At 46.6% G+C, this 17700-nt stretch overlaps 1 protein-coding gene across 1 annotated transcript in view; it reads left to right on the top strand.

Moving 5' to 3' along the window:
- The window catches only part of LOC115464627 (sterol O-acyltransferase 2-like), a 327319-nt gene that overhangs the window by 279863 nt on the left and 29756 nt on the right, over positions 1-17700 (top strand). Inside the window, 1 exon segment of the mRNA XM_030194991.1 lies at positions 748-846. Coding sequence (XP_030050851.1) covers positions 748-846 — 99 coding nt within the window.

Raw genomic sequence — 17700 nt, 5'->3', positions numbered from 1 at the left:
TTGACAAAATCAAACCTCTCACGAAGCAAACAACTGGAGACTGTCCACAGATGGGCTTACCTTCTACATGTTGATGATAAGCACTAATTGCACTAGTGTAGAAGATATTCAAGCAGGGTCTGTGTAGGGCAAGTGAGGGGAACTAGGACGTTGCTCTCAAACCACATGGCAAACCTCCACCATTTAAAAGAATAACACTTCTTAGTGGAATCTTTCCTGGAAGCCAGAAAATTCTAGGCTCTCAACATAAGAGGCAGAGAATGGAGATTGGGATGTAGAAGTGACCCCTTTTTCTATGTGATGAGGATCAGAAAACATTCCAATCTCCATGGTTCTTCAGAGGATAATTCCAGAAGAAGAGGGAACCATATCTGCCGCGGCCAGTATGGCATGATCAGAATCATGGTTCCGCGGTCCTGCCTGAGTTTCAACAAAGTTCTTCCCACTACAGTTATTGGAGGATACGCATACAAAAGACCTGTCTACCAATAGAGGAGGAAGGTATCTGACGATAGTCTGTCGTGAGCCTGAAGCCTGGAACAGAATTGAGCTATGGCAAATGCCGGACCAGGCAACGTGGATCGGCGTCACCCACATGTGAGATTATAGAAGCTTGCTTGTCCTCGGAGAATAAAAGCTTGTGTCCTAAATTTTTTATCATGCTGCCCTGTCTCTTTCATTTCTCACTGCTGTCTGTATATACTAGATTCAGTTCTCCTGTCTCTTATTTAATCCTTTCCTCTTCAGGACTGGTGGAACTCGACATCCTTTGCAAACTACTATCGGACATGGAACATTGTGGTCTATGAATGGCTATATTATTATGTTTATCGGGACCTCTTCTGGGTAGGTTGAACCTATGATAACTTAAAGTAATCAAGCAGCTTAATCTCCAGTTCATAAAAGGGGAGATAGGACCAGCTCAAAAAAAAATCAATGATTTATTATTTAATTCCAGATGAAGAACATTTAACAGAAACTAAATCTCCTGTATGATTAGGTATAACTAATTGAACTACTTCCTACCCCCTTTTAAAATTTAACAATAAGATTAGAACATATTGGAATAAATTTGAAAAAACAGCATACTGATATTTTCCTATTGGAAGTGTTCCTTGGGGTATAAAAATCTGCACCCTAAGAAAACAGTTGGAAGCTAGCATAGGAACCAGGCAAACGCCCTGCAGTTCTGGCTGCACATCTTTAAGAGGGCATGTTGACTAGTGTCAAATTATGCACTGGACAAAACCCATGCAAGCAAATGATGGACTGGAGCCAGATTTGCAGATTTCTTTGTGCAATATTGTATTTCTTTTTAGAATGAAATAAGTTGTTTGTTTTTTTCACTAGCTTTAAATCTGATGTGAATGCATGCAAAATACCTACAATTTTGCAGCTTTTTGTTCAGCCCATGAATTTAGATTGTGAAAAATGAGCAAGAGTGAGACCTATGACTGAGGACCAGACTGCTCTTGGCTGACTGCGTCTTAGGAGTAAAATGCACTAGGCTTTGCACACAGTTTAACTTGGCTTTTGTGTTCAATTTTGTGGATGCCATATATAGAAATGAGTTTTGCACATGAGCTAACTTTGTGCAAAGCCTCACAGCTCATTTAAATCTTGTGGTAATGAAGATATCAGCCATTTGGTGCAGATGCAAAGAAGTGCGCAGAAGACTAGAAGGCTTACCAGAAGGTTTTCTTATACTGCGTTTTAAGCACAAAGTCAGAGGAGGAGTAAAAGGTTAACTCATTGTTCTGTAGTCAGCACTGCTAATGAGTATTGTAGGTTTGTCTTTTCTCTTTACCACAAATGTATGGGGCTGGCTTTGTTGAAGAGGAGGAGGTGAAGGGGGAGTGTGCAAGTGTGATGAAACAGGCGATATATCTGTGACTTCTTATGTGAATGTATGACATATTTGTACCCCGGTGCATTTCCCTTGCTTGGCCAGCAGATGGTGACTGTCTTTTTTTTGTAAGGCTATTACAGAAGTTTTTTCCTGCCTGAGCTATGAGGTAGTCTTTAGTCTCTGTCCTGAGACCCTGTTCAAGGTTTATGAGCAGTTAATTTCTTGGAGCTTCTAAGGCACTACTCAGGTAGTGACAAAGTGTTTAGACAGTTTTAATATTGATTCTTATTCACTTACCAGTTATTGCCTGTTATTTTTCCATCTGTTTTATATGGTTCACTGTTCTAGTTCTGTGACAATAAACCTTGCTAGTTTATTGGCTCTGTTGTCCTGGACTGTGGTCCTGGACTCCTTCGTGGGACTGGAGCCACCCACGAAAGCTGCCAGCTTTGGTGCAGGAACTGAAATGCTCTTCAGTGCAGGCTTAGGATTACCTGGGCAATCCACTTTTAAATGTCCTGTACGCCCACACTGGTAACAGGGACTAAGAATCCTGGTGGTTTGTGTGTTAGGTCTGTGAATACTTTCTACAAACTGTGGGACCCCTGTGATTGTGACCCCAGTGTCCTTAGAAACCACTGGAGAAATAACTTGCTTGTGGGAGACTTGCCCAGAGGCAAGTTGGACCCAGCACATCAGTGCAGAGTACATGCACGGTGGTAGCAGGAATGAGCAATGCTGGGGCAGACCCTTTAGGTGACTGCAGGTTTAACCCCTCCAGGTGGGTTCTAGGTGTTTCCTGACAGACCTTTAGTGCCTTCTTTTTTGGTGGCAGCTTGGTGGGATTGTCAGGCTCAGTGTGTGGGGTGAGGGTCACTATACACTGAGTGGTTCAGAGTATTTTCTAACTCTGTAACCTTCAGACATAGAGCACAGTGAATGAGTACAGCAATAACAGGGTCCCTTCCCCATTCTTTTTTTTTTTGTAGTATTAGGAGATTAGCAGCACGCTGATGGTGACTGACAGAGGCCATCAGACACTGGATATGCCTATCCTAACACAAGAGCAACCGGATCACCTCAGCGAGGAGGAGCTGCAGGACCTGCTTGCATAGAGTTCTCCTGGTGGCAGAGCAGACCCCTTGTGGGCAGAGGCCTGTGAGGTTGTCCGGATGCCATACTATCTGACATTCAGAAGATCTACATGCTAGAGCAACAGCGGCAAGAGGAATGGGAACAGCAGCAAGAGGAACGCGAGTTTCAGCTGCAGAAACTGAAGCTGGAGATTGAAATGGTCTGTATTCAAAGCTCCTGCTCAACCCCTGTGCCAAGGCTAGAGGTAGGATCCATTGCCCGGATCGGGCCCAAGCTGTTTGCACAGTTTGATGATACCTGAGGTGACATCAATGGATATCTAACTGCCTTTGAAAAAATTTGCCGCCTCAATGAAATTCCTCAGAAAGACTGAGTGCGCTATCTGGGAGGAAAGCTCACTGGTAGAGCATTTCAGGAATTCCAAGAACTGTCCATGGAGATGTGCTCCCAGTTTGAGGAGGTGAACCATTATGCCATTACCCCTGAGACCTATAGACTAAAGTTCTGGACTTTGCAAAAGGGGGCGGATGATACAGGGAGTTTGTGATCCAGTTAATATACCAGCATCAGTAGTGGCTCAGTGGAGCTGAGATTAAAACCCTGGAGGACTGCCAAAATCTGATGGTCCTGGAACAGGTTCTTCAGCGTTTTTGTCCAGAGGTGAGGGAACATGTTCAAAATCACCAGCTCCCTACTCCAGAGAAGTCATCGGAGTTGGCTGACATCCTTGTGTCTAACCGTCTCTGGTTGGCAAAGAGAAGCCGTCCGTATCCACAGCAGCCAGGATCTAAGGGCAGCCTGGGCCCTCAGACAAAGATTCCTGCGACCTCAGATAGTCAGCAAACCCTCCAGTGTTTCCCAAAAAACTAAAGATTTTAGGCATGAACATCCCTGTTACCAGTGTGGGCGTATAGGACATTTCAATGCAGATTGCCCAGGTAATCCTAAGCCTGCACTAAAGAGCATTTCAGTTCCTGCACCAAAGCTGGCAGCTTTCGTGGGTGGCTCCAGTCCCAGGAAGGAGACCCTCGCAATTACTGGTCATTCATCAAGCAAGGAAGCAGATGGGTTTCCACAAAACTACAGCACTCCAGTAACTGTGAATCTGAGCCAGGTGGCTGGGCTTGTAGACACTGACTCTAGCATGACTTTATTATGACCAGAGCTAGTGCCAGAAGATGCTATTCTTTCAGTGCACACTGTGGATGTAGTGTTAGCCAGTGGATCCAAAGAGACTATACCCATTGCTCGAGTATTTCTGGAGTGGGGTAACAAGCCTGGATAGAGGGAAGTAGGAATAATGAAAAACATGCCAGTACCAATGCTGTGTGGGACCGACATAGGTCCATTGAGCATTACCCTTGATAGCGGAGTTAGCATTTCCACAATGGTAACCCTCAGTCAGGCACAGGCGGCCCAACAAGCAGAAGCAGCAGAGACCACCACTTCAGTTCCAGATCTTGAGCTAGTCCAGGTGGAACCAGCTGACCAAGTGGCAGGAGGAGGCGCCCCAGTGCTTCCAGCAGAACCAGTTCCAAAGGTGACCAAAGCCATGAGTATGGGACAGCCTGACTTATTTGACACACCTATTGATCAGACTGTTAACCCTGTTTTGTCAGAATCACTAGCAGAAACCCTTCCAGATATGGATACTGATAAAGGACAGAGACATGCTTTTTAGGAAGCACAACACTCTGACCCTGACCTGGAACCCTGAGGCAGAGGGCTGGTTAGCCAACCAATGAGACTTGTAAAGACTGCATCCTATGGAAAGGGGGCTTGCTGTATAGAGAGATTGATTCCATTGATCCTAACAGACTCTGGATAGCAGGCAAACAGCTTATAGTACCCAAAGCATAAAAAGAGCAGCTCCTACTACTACTACTAGCATTTATATAGCATTACCAGCCGCACGCAGCGCTGAACACTTGACATAGAGAGACAGTCCCTGCTCAAAGAGCTTACAATCTAGGTACAGATTGCACATGACATTTCATTAGCAGGACATTGGGGGGTGACAGGCACATGCACTAGATTGACAAAGAACTTCTACTGGAAGGGAGTATCTCAAGCCATAGCTGACTATTATTGAACCTGTGATGCATGTCAAAGAGTTGGTAAGACCCAAGATCACCCTCAAACCCAAGTAACAGCCAAAACAAAGTGCAGTGTGCTGTAGCAAAAACGTATAATGCAATACAAAGTGGAAGCTACAGCCTAAATTATTAGTGTTGTATTGGTATAACAGAGAAAAAGCCCTCAGAAACCGCTGGCAAAAAGTGTCTGCGGTTTGGTGCAAGGTTATAAATGGTTCAATTTATAACTCATGCAGCGTTTCTATCATTGGGCAAAAAACTCTGTAACCTCAGGGCTATAAATTTACAAGCCTCAACCTTAACTGACAGCAAAAATTAATCAGGCCCCACTCATGACCCGAAAAAGCAGCAAAAAAAGACTTAGCTTTTAAATTGAATTTAAGCACTCTTCTTTGTCCGTTCGACGGGGATCACCATTTCACCTAAGACCACGGCTTCATCAGGAACGGAGTGCTAATGTGCTGGAATCTGAAACAGACATTGCATACAATTATAAATTGCTGTCAAAGAAAAAATGAAAGTGTAAAACACAAAGAAAATCACACCACGGACAGACATACTGAATTGAAGGCGTGAACTTTTTCAAAATGGCGCCTCAGTGTTCACGTTCGAACAGCTGATTAAAATACTGTCATCACCATGACGTATTGAACGCTAGTAAAAATTGAACCAATCAATTGAATTGTTCAGCCCATTGGGCTCTAGAGTGTCCCATTCAAAAATCAGCTTAGCTTCTTTCCTTGCTAATGTTAGCTTGCGGTTGCCGCCCCGATGTGGCGGTTTGATCCAATCAATTACAACGCATTGTAAATCTTCAAATTTATGTTTATATTGAATACAGTGTTCAACAACGGGTTCCTTGATCGCTGACCTTCTGAGGTTAGATCGGTGTTCAAGTATTCTGACCTTTAAAGGTCTCGTGGTCATCCCTATATATTTTTTATTACAGGGGCACGTCAGACAATATACTACGTGGTCAGAAAGGCAATTTGTAAAATGCACTAAATTATAGATTTTTTTGGTCTTCGGATTCATGATTTGTTTAGTTTGAGTAGTGATACTGCAGATCTGACAGTGGCCACATTTGAAGTGACCACGAATTTTAGTTGAATCTTTGTCAAATAATAGTCTGATGTCTGCAGGGCTTACGATCTCTTTAATATTTCTCGTTCTCGAGAAGGCTACCCGCAGGTCTAGATTTTCAAAGGTGTGTGTGGTCTTCATGATTTCCCATCTCTTTTTAATCATTGTTGCTAGGTATTCACTGTGCTCACTATATTGCATTACCATGGTGAATTTACCATCTTCTTGATGTTTCATATGCTTGGAGAGAAGCAAACTCCTATTGTTGTATTTGGCCCTCCGATATGCTTTCTTCAAAATGGATCTGCTGTAGCCTCTGTCCAATAAGTTTGACATGAGGTTGTTGGCTTGAATTTTGAAAGTCTGGAAATCAGAACATATGCGTCTAATCCTCAGCATTTGTGAGAAAGGAAGACTCTCTTTCAAATGTATAGGGTGACAGCTGGAGCTGTGTAAAAAGGTATTCCTGTCTGTCTCTTTTTTGTACACTTTGGTGACAAATCCATCTGAAGTGTTGTTTATTTCTACATCTAAATAATGGATGCATTTGTATGAATGTTGTTCAGTGAACTGAATATTGTCATCACAGCTATTGAGCCAAATCATTAATTTGTGTAGGTCTGTCACAGTACCTGTCCATATCATGAAGATATCATCAATATATCTCCACCACTGTGCGATGACCTCCAGAAATGGAGATTTATCAATCCATGTTGACTCAAACTGGGACATATATAAATTGGCGATGGATGGAGCGAATGTGGCCCCCATTGCTACCCCACTTATTTGCAAGTAGAATTTATCCAGAAAAAGAAAGTAATTCTCTTTCATTGCAATTCTTGCAAGGACTTCTATTGGCCAAGAGTATCTCAAGCCGTAGCTGACTATTGTCAAACCTGCAATGCATGCCAAAGAGTGGGTAAGACCCAGGATCACCCCCTGAGCCCCCATTATCAGTGAGCCATTTGAAAGGATAACTGTGGATATAGTGGGGCCTTTAGCTCTCCCTAGCCGGACTGGGAAAAGGTATATATTGACTGTGGTGGACTTTGCTACCAGATATCCTGAAGCGGTAGCCTTATCCTCCATAGAAGCAGAGAAAATTGCTACTGCCCTGCTAAAATTATTTTCCCGGGTAGAATATCCACAAGAAATACTCTCAGACCAAGAGACACAGTTTATGTCTGATCTGATCCAAAATCTGTGGACACATTGTGGAGTGAAAACTGTCCGTACCACATATCTCCCTGAAACTAATGGGTTGATGGAGAGATTTAATGGGACATTAAAGCATATGTTAAAAACTTTTGTGGAATCAGGAGACTGGGAAAATTACATACTGTATATTTTTAGGGGTGTATTTATCCCTCCCAGCATAGTGGACCACCCACTAATACTTAGGAAGGAAATGGGAATACAGTACCCCAGCTACACATAGGTGTTTTCTGGGTCTGAGTCTTTAATGTTATATTTTACTACTCAAAGCCAATTAGTAGATATAAAAGACTCAAAGCTACGTATGAGAAAGCAATTTGAATTACTTGCCAATTCAGATATACTTCATTAGTTTCTCATAGGAGAGAGCAGCTCGGCTGTCTCTCTGGCTTGAAGTAGGAAGGCTGTCTCTGGCTTGAAGTAGGAAGTACACTCATTTTTATATGTCCATTCCAGATTCAGATAGTATGACAGTGAGCACACCTTATTGGATCTATGCTAATGTCATAGTTAACACTGATTGGCTATGGTAATGAGTTTGGTTAGTATTTACTGGAAAAGCTAACAATAGACCACCCCTTACTGGAAAACTAAGTCACCTTCTTGCAAGACCCCTTATTTCTACATTTTTGACCATATCTTCCTCAAAACACTTTCTGTGACACCTGGTCATCTTCCTGTGAAGCCATCTTTGTTCTGTTTTTCAAAAACATCTGTTACCACCATATTGCCACATTCATGCAACTCTGCAAGCTAGACCCCCACCCTTGCGGTTTCTTCTTGCTCTGCAGTGTTTCAACACTGGAGTTCAAGTCAGAGACACAGGCCTGTAATTTTTTCCTCATTTTAGATCTTTAACCAAAGTCTCAGGCCTTGAACCAAGTAATAATAATATTCAATACCCTACCTACTATTTGCATACAGAGAATGGGAATGGGATTTATATACTGCCTTTCTGTGGTTTTTCCAACTACATTCAAAGTGGTTTACATACTATATACAGGTACTTAGTTGTACCTGGGACAATGGAGGGTTAAGTGATTTGCCCAGAGTCACAAGGAGCTGTAGTGGGAATTGAACCCAGTTCCCCAGGATCATAGTCTGCTGCACTAACCACTAGGCTACTTCTCCACTCAGGAGTCTACTGGGTTTTCCCCATTAGATCTGCTTTATCGCCGGAGGGTGAGAGGGCCTCTTGACCTAATAAGAGAACAATGGGAGGGGAAAGTTGACACCTCTGACACCCCTGTAATTGAATATGTAGTCAATATGCAGCAGTAATGAGAAGACCGTGTGGGCTTTGTCAGAGATAACTTGTAGGTAGCCCCTTGCAGGTATCCCAAACTAAGCAAAAGACCTGGTATGATCATAAAGCCTGAAACAGAGTGTTTCATGAGGGCCAGCAGGTAGTTGTTTTAGTCCCAGTACATTAGAATAAACTTCAGGCTAACTGGGCGGGACCTTACAAGGTCATACAGCACCTAAATGATACAAACTATGTTATATCTATGGACTCTCAAGACAGAAAGCAGCGTACCTTTCATGTAAATATGTTAAGTAGAGGAGTGTGGTAGCCGTGTTAGTCCACTCTTAAGGTTATCAATAGAAATCAAACAAAATAAAACATGGAAAAGAAAATAAGATGATACCTTTTTTATTGGACATAACTTAATTCATTTCTTGATTAGCTTTCGAAGGTTGCCCTTCGTCAGATCGGAAATAAGCAAATGTGCTAGCTGACAGTGTATACAAGTGAAAACATTCAAGCATTACTATGACAGTCTGACAGGGTGGGAGGATGGGGGTGGGTCGGAGGTAAGCATGTTTGTGTACAGCCATCAGTGATGGCTGTATACAAACATCTATATACAAGAAACCCACAGACAGATGCAGCTACCTCCACAACTCCAGCCTCCATCCTTCACATACAAAAAGATCCATCATTTACAGCCAAGCCACAAGATACCACCATATCTGCTCTGACCCAGTGCTGTCGGCCGCTGGGCGCTGAGTTTGCTGGCGAGTCCGGGTCAGCCACCGCGCTCCCCGGCAGGAACTGCCCGGGACCGGTGAGAGCTCCGTGAGACCCGGGTGAGCCAGAGCGAGCTCACCCGCGGCCTCGTGGCGCGCACCTGACCTCGTGGCGCGGCCCGACCCGTCCCAGGCGACCCACCGCACCACTGCGGCGCTCCTAATCCCGGCGGCCTGACGCCCACGCTACCCGTCCTCCCGCGGCCTGCCCCCATCGTGGTGCCAAGTCCTCGGCGCTGGAGTGATCGGGGCGGAGCATACACATCCACAGGGCTGACTTCCATGCGCCCAGCTGCTCTGCAGGAACCGAGTTGCACAGCTTGCTCCCATCCACCCTCCCCAGCTTCTCCCTGCTTGCTTGCTCCAGTCCACGGCTCCAGCTTCCACCCTGCTGGCTCCAGTTCATCTGCTCCAGCGTCTTCCAGTCCGCCTAATCCAGCTCCTCCTTGCTTGCTTGCCTGCTCCTAACCATCTGATCCAGCGTGTTCCATCTGCTCCAGCGTGCTCCAGTTTCTTCCAGCCCTGCTGGCTCCAGTTCATCTGCTCCAGTGTCTTCCAGTCCGCCTGATCCAGCTCCTCCTTGCCTGCTCCTATCCATCTGCTCCAGCGTGTTCCATCTGCTCCAGCGTGCTCCAGTTCATCTGCTCCAGCGTGTCCCAGTTTCTTCCAGCCCTGCTGGCTCCAGTTCATCTGCTCCAGTGTCTTTCAGTCCGCCTGATCCAGCTCCTCCTTGCCTGCTCCTATTCATCTGCTCCAGCGTGTTCCATCTGCTCCAGCGTGTTCTGGTTTCTTCCAGTCCTCCTATCCATCTGCTCCCAGCTTGTTCCTGTCCACTGATCCAGCCTTCCCCCTGCTATCCAGTCCACTGATCCAGCCTTCACCCTGCGTGTTCCAGTCCATAGACTCCAGTGTGTTCCACTCCGCAGACCCAGCTTTCCTCCTGCGTGTTCCAGTCCATCAACTCCAGTGTGTTCCCGTGTGCTCCAGTGTGTTCCAGTCCCTGTTCCAGTCTGCCTGATCCAGATTCTTCCTGCTTGCGATCCCAGCCTGTTCCAGTCCACCGATCCAGCTTACTCCCGGCCTGTTCCAGCCCATCGGCTCCAGTGTGGTCCAGTCCGCCTGATCCAGACTCTCCACCCAACTGCTCCAGCGTGTTCCAGTCCTCCTATTCCCAGCTTGTTCCAGTCCGGCGATCCAGCTTACCCCCTGTTTGTTCCAGTCCATCGACTCCAGTGTGTTTCAGTCTGCTCCAGTCCGTCTATTCCAACTTGTTCCAGTTCATCTGCTCCAGCCTTCCCCAGCATGTTCCAACTTGTTGTTCCAGCTTGTTCCAGCCTGCCCCAACTTGTTCCATCCGTTCCTGCATGACCGGCCTGTGCCAGTCCGTCTGTTCCAGCGTATCTGTTCCAGCTTGTTATGACTTGTTCCAACCTGCTCCGGCCTGTTCCAGCTTGCTCCTGTCCATCTTGTTCCGGCTTGTTACGACTTGTTCCAGCCGGTTCCAGCTTGCTCCTGTCCATCTACCCCAGCTTGTTCCTGACCACTTGTTCCAGCTGCTACCCGCCTGCCTGTTAACACATCGAGTAACCCTCCTACCGGCTCGCGAGCCTCTCAGCCATTGACTTACCAACCTGCCTGCTAGCTTCTCAGCCATTGACTTACCTACTCGCCAGTCTAAAATCCAGCTCTATCTATCCACTTAACCCTCAGTCGCCTCAGTCACTCCATAGCCACCTGTTAACACCTGTTAACGACCTATCACCTCAGTCACCACATAGTCACCTGTCACACCTCAGACACTACTTATGGCCCCTGTCCACGTTCTCTTCCTTGCCCTGTCCCTTCCTAATCTTCTTTCCCCCCCACTCCCACTGTCTACCACTAGAACTCGCTGCCCTCCCGCCCTACCCACCACGGCAATACCCTATTCACCCTCATCCCCCACCACCTCACCATCCCTCCTGTCCCCCACCTCCTTCCTAGCTTTTAACCTTCAACACTTCCTTCCTGCCATTAACCCATCCCCATTCCTCCTTAGTGCGCCTCGTCGCCCGACCTCCCCCACCCTCCTCCGCATTCTCCTGCTCCTCCTCCTGCTATCCGCGGGAGACATTAACCCTAATCCCGGTCCCCCTTGCCTGTCCCCGTCCTATCCATGCAAATGATTCCGAGATGTCTCCAATCTCGTCTCTATTCCCCTCCTCCCCCCCTCTTCCCTCCCCTTCTCATGCGCCCTGTGGAATGCTCACTCAGTCTGTAACAAACTGCCCTTCACCCACGATCTCTTCATCTCTCGCTCCCTTCAACTGCTCGCCCTTACAGAAACCTGGATCTCCCCAGAAGACTCGGCCTCAGTCGCGGCCCTCTGCCACGGAGGTTATCTCTTCTCCCACACTCCCCGCCCAATTGGCCGCGGTGGAGGCGTTGGGCTACTACTCTCGCCCTCCTGAAGTTTCCAACCCCTCCCCCTACCGCAGTCCCACTGCTTCTCATCCTTTAAAGCCCACTCCATCCGCCTATTCTACCCGCTCCCACTCAGAGTCGCAGTCATCTACCGCCCCCCTGAAAAATCCTTCTCTTCCTTCCTCACCGACTTTGATGCGTGGCTCTCTGTCTTTCTTGAACCCTCATCTCCGTCCCTCATTCTCAGAGACTTTAACATTCACTTTGATGACCCTTCCGACTCTAACGCTTCTAAGTTCCTCACCCTAACATCCTCCTTCAACCTCCAGCTGTGCTCCACCACCCCCACTCACCGTGACGGCCATTGTCTTGACCTAGTCCTCTCCTCCTCCGGCTCACCCTCCAATTTCCACGCCTCTGCTCTCCCTCTCTCCGATCATCACCTGATCACATTCACACTTCTTCACCCCACCCCCTCCGCCCCGTCCAACTTTAACCACCACCTCCAGGAATCTCCAGGCTATTGACCCCCCCCACTCTATCCTCTAGTATCTCTAATCTCCTTCCCTCCATCATGTCCTCTGTAGACAAAGCGGTCTCTGCTTACAATGCCGCTCTCTCCTCTGCTTTGGACACCCTCGATCCATCCACCTCCCGTCCCACTAAGCGTACTAGTCCCCAGCCTTGGCTGACCCCTTGCATCCGCTACCTTCGCTCCTGCACCCGATCCGCGGAACGCCTCTGGAGGAAATCTCGTACCCATTCAGACTTCCTTCACTACAAATTCATGCTATCCTCCTTCCATTCCTCCCTATTCCTTGCAAAACAGGTCTACTACACCCAATTGACCAATTCTCTCAGCTCCAACCCTCGTCGTCTCTTCACCACCCTTAACTCCCTCCTCAAAGTGCCCCCCGCCCCCACTCCCCCTTCACTCTCTCCTCAATCACTGGCTGACTACTTCCGCGACAATGTACAAAAGATCAACCTTGAGTTCACTACCAAACTACCTCCTCCTCAGCCTGTAGCCCTATCCAACAACCAACCAACCATGGCCTCTTTCTCCTCCTTTCCTGAGATCACCGAGGATGAAACCTCCTGCCTTCTTTCCTCCTCGAAATGCACCACCTGTTCCTCCGATCCCATCCCCACCAACCTACTTAACACCATTTCCCATACTGTCACCCCCTCCATCTGTCGCATCATTAACTTTTCTCTCTCCACTGCAACGGTCCCTGATACCTTCAAGCACGCGGTAGTCACACTTCTCCTAAAAAAATCTTCACTTGACCCTACCTGCCCCTCCAACTACTGCCCCATCTCTCTCCTCCCCTTCCTCTCCAAAATTCTTGAACGCGCCGTTCACAGTCGCTCCTTGATTTTCTCTCCTCTCATGCCATCCTAGATCCACTTCAATCCGGCTTTTGCCCTCTACACTCGACAGAAACAGCACTCTCTAAAGTCTGCAACGACCTCCTCCTCGCCAATCCAGAGGCCACTATTCCATCCTCATCCTGCTCGATCTATCCGCTGCGTTTGACACTGTCAATCATGATTTACTTCTTACCACATTGTCCTCTTTTGGGTTCCAAGGCTCTGTCCTCTCCTGGTTCTCCTCTTATCTCTCCCACCGCACCTTCAGAGTACACTCTCATGGATCTTCCTCCACTCCCATCCCACTATCTGTTGGAGTTCCCCAGGGATCTGTCCTTGGACCCCTTCTCTTCTCAATCTACACCTCATCCCTAGGCTCACTGATCTCATCTCATGGTTTTCAGTATCATCTTTATGCTGATGACACCCAGCTATACCTCTCCACACCAGACATCACCGCGGAGACCCAGGCCAAGGTATCGGCCTGCTTATCCAACATTGCTGCCTGGATGTCCAACCGCCACCTGAAGCTGAACATGTCCAAAACCGAGCTCCTCGTCTTTCCACCTAAACCCACCTCTCCTCTTCCTCCACTCTCCATCTCAGTTGACAACACCCTCATCCTCCCCGTCCCATCTGCCCGCAACCTCGGAGTCATCTTCGACTCCTCCCTCTCCTTCTCTGCGCATATCCAACAGACTGCCAAGACCTGCCGCTTCTTCCTCTTCAACATCAGCAAAATTCGCCCTTTCCTATCTGAGCAAACCACACGAACTCTCGTCCATGCTCTCATTACCTCTCGCCTTGACTACTGCAACCTACTCCTCACCGGCCTCCCACGTAGCCATCTATCCCCCCTTCAATCCGTTCAGAACGCTGCCGCACGTCTTATATTCCGCCAGAACCGATATACTCACATCACTCCTCTCCTCAAGTCACTTCACTGGCTTCCGATCAGATACCGCATACAATTCAAGCTTCTCCTCCTTACCTACAAATGCACCCGGTCTGCGGCTCCTCACTACCTCTCTACCCTCATCTCCCCCTATGTCCCCACCCGTAACCTCCGCTCACAGGACAAATCCCTCCTGTCAGTTCCCTTCTCCACCACTGCCAACTCCAGTCTCCGCTCATTCTGCCTTGCCTCACCCTTTGCCTGGAACAATCTTCCTCAACCCCTACGCCAAGCTCCCTCCCTACTCATTTTCAAATCTCTGCTTAAAACTCACCTCTTCAATGCCGCGTTCGGCACCTAACCTTTCATGAAATATAGTATTACCTACCAGGTGGACTCTACACTTGTCTTTAGATTGTACACCTGTCTTTTTAGATTGGAAGCTCCTTGAGCAGGGACTGTCCTTCCATGTTAAATTGTACAGCGCTGCGTAACCCTAGTAGCGCTTTAGAAATGTTAAGTAGTAGTAGTAGTAGACAGAGACAGACACCTTAAAAGCCTGACTGCATCCTTCAAACAGAAAGGCTACAACCCCAAACTAATCTCCAAGAATATTGCCTCCTCCCTCAAAACACCCAGGGAGAATCTGCTACAGTACAAGGAGAAAAAATCCACAGACAGAATCCCCCTTGTAGTGACATACAATCCAGAGCTGGAAAAACTGAGGAAAATCATAAGAGATCTACAACCTATACTCCAGGAGGATGAATTACTGAAAGAGATATTCCCATCCCCACCAGTACTGGCCTTCTGACAGCCACCCAACTTAAAACACAAGCTAATCAGAAGTAAACTTCCATCACAGACTGAAAAGGAACAGAAGGGCACACTTCCCTGTAATTTATCCAGTTGCAAACTATGCCAAAATATTTCACAGGACCCCAAAGTCATCCACAAAGGAAAGATATTCAACATAAAGGGATCTTTCACTTGCTCATCTTCCAATGTGGTATATATCATTCAGTGCAAAAAATGTAACGAAGGATGCTATATTGGAGAAACAGGCCAGGTGCTTAAGACAAGATTCAATTTACATAGACATCATATGAACAATACAGCCAGTAGGGCCCCCACCCCGGTGGGACAGCACTTCACAGAACCAGGACACTGTACCAGTGATTTCACAGTGAGAATACTGAAAGGTAACTTTAAAACCATACAAGAACGTAAGACCTTTGAAGTCAGAATGATTGAATATTTTAACACCCAACAGAAAGGACTTAACAAGGATCTGGGGTTCCTGGCCCATTATAAACCATAAAGCTGTATGTCTCTGTTGATCACCCCACCCCTCACCTATCCACACCCATCCTGTTAGAATATCAATGATATGCTTTGATGTCCCCATGCATACCTCCGACCCACCCCCATCCTCCCACCCTGTCAGACTGTCATAGTAATGCTTGAATGTTTTCACTTATATACACTGTCAGCTAGCACATTTGCTTATTTCCGATCTGACGAAGAAGGGCAACCTTCGAAAGCTAATCAAGAAATGTATTAAGTTATGTCCAATAAAAAAGGTATCATCTTATTTTCTTTTCCATGTTTTATTTTGTTTGATTTCTATTGATAATGTAAATATGTTAAAAGCCTGTGCGGGTCGGACAGCCATGATGTTAGCTGTGTGCAGCCCACCAGAAGAGTTTCAAGATTCCTGAACTCTTAGTAGAGACATTACCAGAGGGATCTACACAACAAGTTGTAGTGAGACAGCAGTTAACCCCTACCCAGAAACAGCAGCTAGAAACAGTATTGCAAATGTATGCGATGCGTTTTCTACTAAACCAGGAATTACTCATTTGGCTAATCATAATGTAGATATCGGTGCTCATAAATCACTGAAGCAGAGTGCCTATCGAATATCTGCTGAGGTGGAGAAGTAAATGAAGCAGGGGATTGATGAAATGCTAGTCCTAGGTGTTATAAAGAAGTCTTGTCCCTGGGCCTCTCCTGTAGTTCTTGTCCCTAAGAAAGATGGCACAACTCGCTCCTGTGTGGATTACAGGAGGCTTAATGAATGTATTGTGTCTGACACCTATCCAATGCCCCAGATGGACGAGTTGCTAGATCATTTAGCTGGGGTCCAATACCTGACTACAAAGGACCTTAATCAAGGGAAATAGCAGATCCCCCCACCCCCTTCTGCTCAAGAGTGATCAGCATTTATTACTCCATTTGGCCTTTATGAATTTACTGTGATGCCTTTTGGAATGAAAAATGCCACTTGTATGTTCCAGTGCTTGGTCAATCATCTGTTAGATGAATTCCAAGAGCATTCTAGGGCTTATCTTGATGACACTGCTGTATACAGTCAGACTTGGGATGACCACCTGATTCATTTAATTGGGGTGTTAGACCAAATCAGGGAGGCCCACCTGATCATCAAGCCCAGCAAATGTCAAATGGGGATGGCAGAAGTGCAATATTTAGGGCACATAATGGAGGCTGGATAGCTAAAGCCTGAGTCAGATAAGGTAGAAGCAGAATTGGCCCACTCACCAACCAAAAAACAAGTATTAGCCTTCCTTGGGACAGCAGGGTACTACAGGAAGTTTGTACCTCACTATAGCACCAAAGCCAAACCCCTGACTCACCTGATAAAAAAGAGTCTGCCCTGAATAATTACCTGGTTGCCAGAGTGTGAAGCGGTCTTCTACACATTAAAAACTGCATTGGCTACAGCTTCCGTACTAGTTGCACCTGATTATCAACAAAGATTTGTGGTACAAACATACCTCGACATATGGTATTGGGGCTGTACTCAGTCAAGTGAATAGCAGAAGGGGGAGGAGCACCCCATTGTGTACCTGAGTTGCAAGCTTCTTCACAGAGAGGTAGCCTACACCACTATTAAGAAAGAACGTTTGGCCTTAGTATGGGCCCTTAAGAAACTGCAACCATACGGGCGAGACTTTACAGTCATCACACATCACAATCCCTTGGTCTGGCTTAGGAGAGAATGGGAAGCTACTCCAGTGGAGCCTGTCCCTGCAGATATACAACTTCACCACACAACACCAGAAGGGCAGTGAACATGGCAATGCTGATGGACTCTCCAGGAAGAAAGAGCCAGAACCGTCCTAACACTGGACTGTCGAGACCCGACCAGCGGACTGAAGAGGCCACAGTCTGGAACCGAGGTCTCTCTTAAAGTGGGGAGGTGTTTCAAAACATGGGACTTCTTAAGTGAATGTATGACATATTTGTTCCCCAGTGCATTTCCCTTGTGTGGCCAGCAGATGGCGACTGTCTTTTTTTTGTTGTTGTTATCAATAGAAATCAAACAAAATAAAACATGGAAAAGAAAATAAGATGATACCTTTTTTATTGGACATAACTTAATACATTTCTTGATTAGCTTTCGAAGGTTGCCCTTCTTCCTCAGATCGGAAATAAGCAAATGTGCTAGCTGACAGTGTATATAAGTGAAAACATTCAAGCATTACTATGACAGTCTGACAGGGTGGGAGGAGGGGGGTGGGTAGGAAGTATGCATGGGGACATCAAAGCATATCATTGATATTCTAACAGGATGGGTGTGGATAGGTGAGGGGAGGGTGATCAACAGAGACATACAGCTTTATGGTTTATAATGG

This window comes from Microcaecilia unicolor, chromosome 3, assembly GCF_901765095.1.
Source record: "Microcaecilia unicolor chromosome 3, aMicUni1.1, whole genome shotgun sequence".
Lineage (NCBI taxonomy): Eukaryota > Metazoa > Chordata > Amphibia > Gymnophiona > Siphonopidae > Microcaecilia > Microcaecilia unicolor.
The sequence above is the reverse complement of the archived record's forward strand: the minus strand, read 5'-3'. Positions and strand labels throughout refer to the sequence as shown.